Here is a 10,093-nt window from a genome sequence, read left to right on the forward strand (position 1 = left end):
ATTGAACTCAAAAGAGGTCATCTCGGTCCTAGGGATTAGATGCTGATGTTGAATATTAAAAACTCATATCCTCCAGAACAAGATTTCCAAACTCTCCTTTCAAACTTGGCATACTTTCTTCAAATAAAATCAGCCCATTATGTAAAAAAAGGAAATGGTGAGATAGAGTCTGCCCTATTGGTGCTCCCTCGTTTCCCCTAATAAGATTAATAGCAAGTTGATAACAATTAGGACTTGATGAATGTTTCCTCTCTCCTAACAGCGATAGTACTAATGAGTACATGGACATGAAGCCTGGAGTTTCTTATGTTGTCCCAACCAAAACAGACAAGAGGAGATCTGCAAGAATAGGTGGGTGCCTGGTATTATACACATCTTTACAGTGTTTTTAGGGGGGAAAAAAGCATTAAAATCGATTTCATGTACAGAGGATTTATCATGCTGCTGTGAAATATGAAATCATCCTTGGTGGTGACCAGTTTTTCTTTACAGAAAATGTTCATATCAATAGCAATTAGCGATTGCAGGTGGATATTTGGGGTCAGGGTGTTTTTGTATCTTTACATCTAACTACATATAAGGAACTTCTGAATTGATCTTATGTAAGACCACTCCTCTTCCCCAAGGATTATACAACTCAGGCCAGGTTTGTGAATATTAACTTTGTGAATATTAACTTTGTGATTCAACACACCTGCCTTTACTCAACATGGAGTAGTGATTTGCCTGCAAGTTCATATCAGTTCATTCGTTACCAGCCATTGGTACTGTCAATATCACTGTCTTTTTATTTCTTCACCTTTAAGGTTTTAGTTGGCTAAAAAAATTCCTTTCTTCCTAACAGGTTCATATATAGAAAGAGATGTGACCCCTGCCATCATGGAGGATGATGAATTGGCCCTGGATCTTGAAGACTTGCTGAGTTTTTCTTACCAGGTGGCAAAGGGCATGGCCTTCCTTGCCTCAAAGAACGTAAGTGGGAGTGACTTTCAGAAGAATTCTTTTCTTTTCAGAACGGAGCATTGTAGAGTCATAGTTAGAATGCAGAGTGTCATTTTGAAGTGTGGTATCCAAAAGCAGAGGAAATTTAGTTTCTTCATGCTCCAACTGTTAGAATTCCTATTCTAATTTACAAGCTCCAAAGTGCAAGCCTGTCTAAATGAGCTTTCCATGAATATTTTTTTAATATGCAATGCATTCATTTAAAACTGTTGCCTTTTAAAATATAGGATCTGCTCTTAGAAAACAAAATGAAGCAGATACTTGGGCCTTATTGAAGTTAGAGCCCAAATATATGTATGGCTTATGAAGTATGAGAGAATAAGGAGTTAAAATAATAAATAAAGCCTTTGGGGGAAAGGATGGGGCTGGGAAGAGAACATGGTCTCTGAGGGATGAGACAATTCCCTTGGAAATGGGACAGACAGAATAGAATGAGGTTAAAGAGTCTGTTCTTATGCACCATTGGTGACATTTCCAAACAATTACTAAACTAAAAAAGGATATAGGATGACTGAAATAAAGGGCTTCTTCCTTACATCCTTGGGAGATATGAAATTGAAGTTTATAAACTATAAAAGGGCACCAGAGATACATGCAAAATAAATTTTCAGTTTAAAAATTATTATAAAGACTATTCATGATGTTTTCCTATAAATGAAATCAGTCCTAAGACTTGCTTTCTAAAAAAAAAAAATTGTTAGCGTTATTTTGAAAGTGATTATAGTAATTAGGGTTCTAACAATGTGAAACAAAAACGAATATCATTCAAGGCAATAATTTTGATTTTTATTTTTGGTGCACAGAATAGTTTAAATGTAAAACAAAAGTGTTGGATATTTATAATATACACAGTAATCTATTAAAAATAGTTTTCATTCTTTAAAAGTTAAAGTTTAAATGGTTTTCTTCTCTTCCCTCAACCTAATAGTGTATTCACAGAGACTTGGCAGCCAGAAATATCCTCCTCACTCATGGTCGAATAACAAAAATTTGTGATTTTGGTTTAGCCAGAGACATCAAGAATGATTCTAATTATGTGGTCAAAGGAAATGTAAGTACCCACTCTCGGCTTGACAGTCTAGTAAGATTTTAGGTTCAAGTTTTGATAAAAAGTGTTTTCTGTGCTTTTCACAATGCAAATCCTGCTTGCAATATGCATTTTAGCAGTCAAATTAAGTGTACTTCAGCAAAATTTGCATAGTATGCTGAACATTACTACAACTAACATTCTGATAATAGAATTCCTAATTCTAATTGTGTAATTGTGGGGCATGGGAAGGAAACAGAAATAGCCTTAATTTTCATTATAGCCTGAGAATAGCAATGAACTCAATTTTGCTCAAGTGTAAAAAATGTGGACCTGAAGGTCACAGCAGGAAAAATTTTTGAAATTGACATGCCTTGTGAAAAAGATTAAAATCTAAGATAATGTTCAGAATTAACTATATAGAATGTTGGGTCTTATAATCCATAGGGAACAATTAAATAGGTTCATAAGTATTAATTAGTTTAAAGAAGATTGTAATTTATTTCAAAGTACTTTATTTTGTTGCCAATTTTCATTGTGTCCTCAGAGCAAACTCCTGGCCTGGAATGCAGTATCTTCCTATTTTAAAAGTTGGACAAACCAAAGCACATTTTTTGTGATTTTTGTCTGAAATAACATACATAGGTCAGCAGAGGCTGAAACCAGAGCCCATAATTTATAGAGCAGTATCCCATTAGCATGGGCAAAGCCATATAGTTATGTATGTATATTTTCTCGGCCTATTATCCCAGGCTCGTTTTTACAGTTCACATTTATTCCTGGAGTTGGATATTTGTGTCCCTTATGAGAGGGGGCAATCTTTTCTCCTTCAGCACCGTGGCATCTCTTTGGAAGGCTGTACTTGGCTTTGTTAAAGTGTTGCTGTGTTTATCTCCTGACCAAAGCATGTGTTTCCAGAAAAGCTCCTCTGAGGCTAGATGTTGTCATCATGAGCATTATTAAAGCCAAACTTCTTTCTACCCTGGTACAGTATTTGGAGGAGACATGAAAGGTGGATCAGGACCCAGGCTTCTGACATTTGGAAAAGGGGAAAAGGACAAAGGGGTAGTGGTCTCTAAACCCAGTCTTTCTGACTTTGAATCTGGGCTCCATCCTCTAGTAGTTGTGCAGTGTTTGGTAAGAATTGCCCAGTACCTCCCAACCTTGGTTTTTCTCGTCTTGGGAGTAATACTGGCACCTACCTCTTAAAGTTGTTGGAAGATTGAGTAAATATATGCAAATACTTAGAACCCTGCCAGGTATATCACAGGCAATACTTAATGGCACTTGTTATTCTTACTGTTCTTTATCGGTCTTTCTCTACTTCAGTTCTAAATAATCATGACAGTGGTTATATCACAACTTCTTTGTAGCTTGTTAGTGGTTAGTGATCTTAGTTGGAATTCACAAGGATTGGATAGGCCCCAACAGGCTTCCAGAACCTGGACTCCAGCTCAAGTCTATTGAATTCACCATTCACAGACTTCAGTTTCACAAAACAGCTAAGTAAGGTGAATTTATGGGACAAGTTAAAAACAAGGAAAAAATTCAACATATTACTGTCTCCAAATTTTGTGCTTGTTTGAGGTTTCCTTATCATGCCTAAGTCTCTGAAAGTTCTTCCCTTTCACTTGGGTTCTCAATCATCTTAGTGCCAAGGCCCCTTTCTCATAGTCCATGGAAACATGGATCTGTTGTCCAAATAGGGTTTTAACTGCAAAATATAAAATACATAGGATTAGCAGAGGAATTGATCAAATTGAGGTAACAGTTTTCAAAAAATTAAAAAGTAAATTGTATTAATACATGTGCCTCATCACATAGAAAAACAGCACCTAGTTGTGCATCAAAAACTACGATAATTTCAAAGTGGTGAAGAATGTAAATGATACTAATTTGAGATACCTGTAAATACTGTAAATATAATATGAGGATATCTGTGATTACTATTAGAGACAAAGCCACAGGCACTGCTAATGCTAGTGTGGCTTGTCGCTTTCATTCACAATTGAAGGGAATGTTAAATATCAGCTAGAAGTCAGTAAAGATAAGGATGTAATATTTTCCCTTTCCAAGGTCACAAATCCCTAAATTCAAAATACCCATGGATCTCAGGTTTAGAGCCACCTAAAGAGGCTTTAATATAAAATCTAGGAATGGATATTGGGAAGTTGTTTTTTTGTTTTTAACTTTCTAAAATGACTTTAAGACTAGAAAAAGTACATTCCCAGTTTTCAGTCCCAAATGGATTATGGGAAGGACTGACTGTTGTTATAGTACATTAGGAATCCAGAATATCTCATTAGGAATCCAGGACGTGGAGATAAGCAATTGACTGTAAGCCCTAAATCTGCCACTCACCACCTCAGAATAGTTGTAGTCATCACAAACCACTGCTGTTCATTGGGTACTGGCTTATGCTGGGCATTTCTTCAGATATTAGGGAATCCAACAGTACTACGCTAAGCACGTTTACCCATATTATCTCATGTAAGCCATAAAATTACTCATGAAATTGGAGGTATTATTTTTGATTTACAAAAGAGACTGAAGCTTAATACAAATATTTAAATTACTTTCTCACTGTATTCATAAGGAATAGTTTTGGTTACAAGTGACAGAAAACCCAAAATAAAAGTACAAAAAGTCTAGGACCAGCAGGCCAGGGCTGGTATAGAGGTTTTCATGAAGTGCTTGGGCCAATTCTTCCACCTTGCCACTTTTTACCACCCCTGGTTTTAGCTCTCATCTTCATGGTCCAAAATGGCCATAGGTAGTTAGCCATCATATCCATGAGGCAGAATGGAGGAAAGGACAAAGAACAAAGGAGGTAGAAGATTCGAGGCAGCTATATTTTAAGGAGGTCCCCACCACACCCCATCCCCAACTAAAGCTGCCACGTAACACAACTTAGTGGCCCAAAGTATGAGTCACATGACCACACCTGGCTGCAAAGGAGTTTGGGAAATGTAGTCCTTATTGTAGGCAGCCATGTTTACATTATTAAGAGATGAGAGGAAGCATAAGATTCAGTGGCAACTAATAAAATCTGTGTTACTCAAGACCAGTGGTGCAGCCAGCATTAGAACCCAGGGCCTTCTCTGAAGTTCTGTGCTCTTAAATACAAGCTAAACTGAGTACGTGTCTGCATCTTTAAAATGGGATAATATAATCATGAGCCACTTATTTCAGAGGCGATTGAGATCATTTGAGGTCCTGTAGGTGAAAAATTCTTGTGAGATGGTAGTCAAGTTCCCACCTCTGTATCTCAGTAGGAGCAGCATGCATGGAAATATTTTCAGTTCAGTATTTTGAGCTTTTTATTTTACTTTGTTGAATCTGTTGTGGTTCTATTACAGGCTCGACTACCTGTGAAGTGGATGGCTCCTGAAAGCATTTTCAACTGTGTGTACACATTTGAGAGTGATGTCTGGTCCTATGGAATTTTTCTGTGGGAGCTGTTCTCTTTAGGTAAAATGATCCTTGCCAAAGTCACTTTGATTAGATGCAGAGCATCCTCTTGAGGTTTTATCAGTCCTGCTTGCTTGTGCTTCACACTAATTTGCAAACTGTTTGTGCCTCAGGAAGCAGCCCCTACCCTGGCATGCCAGTCGATTCCAAGTTCTACAAGATGATCAAGGAAGGTTTCCGAATGCTCAGCCCTGAACATACACCTGCTGAAATGTAAGAGCCAAGATGGTTGTTCCTTTGGATCATGTTTCCTTTTTATTTTTCAAGTCAGAAACCCAGATGTTGAGGTTTTGTACTAGCACAGTTTGAAATGCCACTGGGTTCCTTTTTTTTTTTTTAAAGAAAAGCTGTGGGTTTATAGAACAATTATGCATAAAATACAGGACTCCCATATACCACCCTGTTATTAGCACCTTGTGTTTGCATTGGTGTCATACGTTTGTTAGAATTGATAAAAGCACATTTTTGTAATTGTACTGTTATCTGTAGTCCCTGGTTTAACTTAGGGCTCATTGTTTGTGTAGTGTGGTCCCATAGGTTTTTTTTTTTTTTTAAATTTTTATTCTAGTACCAGACACATATCTGTATCTATATATAATCTAATGCCTGGCTCCTTTTTATGACACTTTGGTCAGATGTCATTTCTGTAGCTTATTTTCATATCTTGTCACCAAAAATATAAAATGTTTTGGCAGCATTTCATATATGCATGTGTTTAATTTTAAGCATCTGTCATTCAGTACATCTAGTTGAATAGCCCTAGAATTATTGAAATTGTTGCATGGCATGTACCTTATGAGAGTTAAGGCTGTTGAAGAATGATAGTAAATGACTCTTGTTTTGCAGGTATGACATAATGAAGACATGCTGGGATGCGGATCCCCTGAAGAGGCCAACTTTCAAGCAGATTGTTCAGCTAATTGAGAAGCAGATTTCAGATAGCACCAATCATGTGAGTACATTCTGCTTGGGCGTGGAAAACCCTTCTCCTGGTTCCAGCTCTGTCCCCTCTCTCGGGTTCCCATACTCTCCTGGACTTGGGTTATAAATTGGGCTTCAGTGGGGAAGAAAAGCAGTGGAAATTAGGTCTTTTTATCCAGCTCTTCCCTTCTGGGCCAGAAAAAGATGTGAGATGAAGTGGGGGAAGGGTGGTGTGTGTGCTTTGCACTCAGATGTATAGAAGTAGAAGTTTCTGTAAGGATTGAACTTATTTTCCTCCTCTACCTCAAAGGCTGGTCTTGGGGTCAATATGTTCTCCCTCTCACATGTCAGGCAGGTCCATTCATTCTTTGGAGAGTTGGGGTGATCTGAACTAGAAGAAAAGCACAGAAAAGAGCTTGTTACTGTAGTGCAGTAAGGCTTCTGCTCAAACAGGCATACCCAGAAAGTGGCAGAGTTGTCATGCCCATAGGCCATATATAATGAAGAGAGTTGTTTGAAGCTGGGGAGATCTTTCCTAGAGGGGGCAATGAAAAGTAAAATCCTTTATTTCCTTTCCTGCTTTTTAAGAAGAATTAGTGATCCTCGCATTGACTCAGATTTTTTTAAGTTGCTTTTCATGCTGGGTTATGTGCTTGGAGCTATCTTTTGTTTTTGTTTTTTTTTTTTTAAGCTTGCTACTGATAACTTTTGGGTTAAAGCCTCTGCATGTAAAAGCATATTTCAAATTAAACAGCATTTTCGATCCAAATGCTTTGATTCTCTATGTGAGACCCTTAGAAGGGCTTCGCATTTCTCAGCAAATTATGTCTGCTATTGGGTCATAGTTGGCTATAGAAATTTATAAAACTTTTTAATAGGTTAGATAGTGTTTATTTTCTAGGATGTTTCCCTAGAAAGATCTAGGCTTGAACATTTTTTGCCCGTTACTTGTGTAATCAGACATTGGGAAAATGAGGAGTAAAATAAAGTTTGTAATTTGTTTTGACGACTGGAGTTCTCTTCTGGCTAGCAAGGTCTTCTAAATCTCTGCTCTTTGAGAATCAGTTTTTTGTGACCCTGGAATTGTACGTGTGCCATTTACTGCTGTGTTCATTGCAGGGCTTGGTTTATTGACTGTGGACTTGTTTTCTTCAGATTTACTTCAACATTGCAAACCACAGCCCTAAACAAGAGAACCCCATGGATCATTCTATACGAATCAACTCTGTCGGCAGCAGCGCTTCTTCCACCCAGCCTTTGCTTGTGCATGAAGATGTTTGAAACAAAATACATGTATGGGGGTCTCCCTGACCATCATGATCATCATTCTCTGGCTTCCATGATGGTCATTTTGTTTTCCTTTGGCTTGCATCCCACTCCAGGGTGGTAGGCTCCCCACTGCCATCCCATCCTTATGAGCACACTTTAGTGACTGATGAGCTTTGTCACCAGCCACCATCCCATTGCAAGGATTGAAATTGTATATATATATTCCCAATAGCAAGGTAGCCCAGTAAATGAAAAAATTCTGATTTGGAGGAAGGGAAGGGCAGGATGGGCTAGACACACCGTTTTCCTTTGAAAGCTTCTCTAACTGTTTGGAAAAGTAAGTTTGATATTTAATTTGAATAAGTGAACAGTAGTCACAGTTGGCCTTTCTAATCATCCACAATGATGTGTTGATGTTACAAGGTCAGAAGCTGAAATCTAAGCCCTTTATGTGGAAAATAGAGCATTATTGAAACAAAGGGCAGAAGTCTGAATAACTGGGCTAAGGAAAATTAGTTTTTTATGCTAGGAATGAGATGTGGCCATGAAAAAATGCTCCCTGAGCATGAAAAAAAGACATGCTGCTGTGAACCACTGCCTGAGCTTTTGTACTACTGACCTGATTTTTCAATAGAGTTTGCTATTGGGGAGTTGAATTGAAAAGAAGGCCTCCCCAGCCAGCATTTCTATAAACTTATCTATAAATTGTACATGTTCATATATTTTGGGGTGAAAACCTGCAAAGTTTAGTTTCTGTGTATAACCCAGCCCTGTGTCCACTATGTTGTATAGGGATAGTTTAAGAGCCATACAAGTTCGAAGGAAACAGTTAAAAAATACAAAAAACAAAAAACACGTAACTGCCAAGCACAGTCTTAAAGAACCTCTCTTTTTTTTTTGGCCAATGAACTTGCTCTATAGATTTTCCAGAAAAGTCTACCAGCTTTAGAATGGCATTGCTCTTAATGGATTTGATGCTGTTTGACCAAGTTACTGATTTACTGCATGGCTCCAGCAGGAGTGAGAAAACAGTACTGTCTCAGTTTGGATTTTTATGTAGCAGGAAATAAAATTTAGATATAGCCTCCTTACAGGCATGTCCTGGACATTGGGCCAGTATATGTGTGTGTGTGTGTGTGCGTGCACACGCGCATGTGTGTATATGTGTGTAGACAAATTTTTTTTGTATATTCTTGCGCTGAACCCAAGAGGGTACTTCAATACCCAAGAAAGGACTTGGCTTTCATCAACAACACTGCTCTTATTTCTCTTCACATAACTGTCTAGAATAACTTGCCAAGAGCTTACATAGAGGCATTTAGGAAGTGGAGTGCTTAAGTACCTATTTATTTGCAATCCACCTGCACTTAAAGCACTCTTGTTATTTATACTCAACATACTGTACCTGTTCCTTAAACTTTATTAATGTTACTGTCCGACTAAAACGTATTTAAATTTTGCCCTTTAGGTTGTAGCCTGGATAATATCTTGTGGCTTACCTTTTCTTGATTTTTTTTTTTTTTTAATAACTGCCCAACTGTAAGAGATAAATGTATACATGGCAAGGTATATGTTGTCTTGCAAGATTCAGATATGTTGCCTCCACAATTTTTTCCTCTTATGTCCCTTAGGCAACATTTAGAGAACTGTGGCCATTAATCTGGAAATCTCCGTTTGCACTGGAGTTCTATGCTCTTGCACCTTTCCAAAGTTAACAAGTTTGGGGGTTGTAATGTTGTCATGTTAGAGATTGTCGCTGTTTGCTATATTTTGTCTGAAAAATACCTTTGCGTTTCTGTTGACTTTGATTATAATAAAAATAAAAGTAACTGATAATTGTAGATGTCCAGGTACTTCAGGGGCACTTCATTGAAAGTTTTGTCTGGGATATTCTTGAAAGTTTATATTTTTATAATTTTTTTTTACATCAGATGTTTCTTTGCAGTGGCTTGATGTTTGAAATTATTTTGTGGCTTTTTTTGTAAATATTGAAATGTAGCAATAATGTCTTTTGAATATTTCCACACCCATAAGTCCTTGAAAATATTTTTTATATATACAGTAACTTTATGTGTAAATATGTAAGTGGTGCAAGTTTAAAGGATGTTGGTGTACCATGTGTTTTTTTCCTGATATGTTGTCCAATTGTTGACAGTTCTGAAGAATTCTAATAAAAATGTAAATATTAAATGGATGTTTTTAATTGTTTCAAGCTTAGTGAAATTAAGCTTTAAAGTGTTAAAGTGCATTCACCGTGACACTCAAAAAATTTGTACCTGGAATGTATAAGATATATGCCAGACTATCAGATTACTGAGATATACTTGTAAACTCAGTGGACACATTAAGAATTTAAATGTTCTATATTTCTCATTTTGTTCTCAATACTCAAGGTCTCTTTAC

General features: G+C 37.2%; 1 protein-coding gene across 4 annotated transcripts in view; it reads left to right on the forward strand.

Moving 5' to 3' along the window:
• The window catches only part of KIT (KIT proto-oncogene, receptor tyrosine kinase), an 81,366-nt gene extending 71,486 nt beyond the window's left edge, over positions 1-9,880 (forward strand). For all 4 annotated transcript variants that reach the window (XM_077136890.1, XM_077136892.1, XM_077136891.1 and 1 more), the window contains exons 15-21: positions 263-351; positions 845-972; positions 1,931-2,053; positions 5,389-5,500; positions 5,614-5,713; positions 6,347-6,452; positions 7,577-9,880. In XM_077136890.1, coding sequence (XP_076993005.1) covers positions 263-351; positions 845-972; positions 1,931-2,053; positions 5,389-5,500; positions 5,614-5,713; positions 6,347-6,452; positions 7,577-7,702 — 784 coding nt within the window. In that variant the 3' untranslated portion in view covers positions 7,703-9,880. The remainder of the gene's footprint in view (positions 1-262; positions 352-844; positions 973-1,930; positions 2,054-5,388; positions 5,501-5,613; positions 5,714-6,346; positions 6,453-7,576) is intronic.
• Positions 9,881-10,093: the final 213 nt, after the last annotated feature.

This window comes from Tamandua tetradactyla, chromosome 19 (genome assembly GCF_023851605.1).
Source record: "Tamandua tetradactyla isolate mTamTet1 chromosome 19, mTamTet1.pri, whole genome shotgun sequence".
NCBI classification, from domain to species: Eukaryota; Metazoa; Chordata; class Mammalia; order Pilosa; family Myrmecophagidae; genus Tamandua; species Tamandua tetradactyla.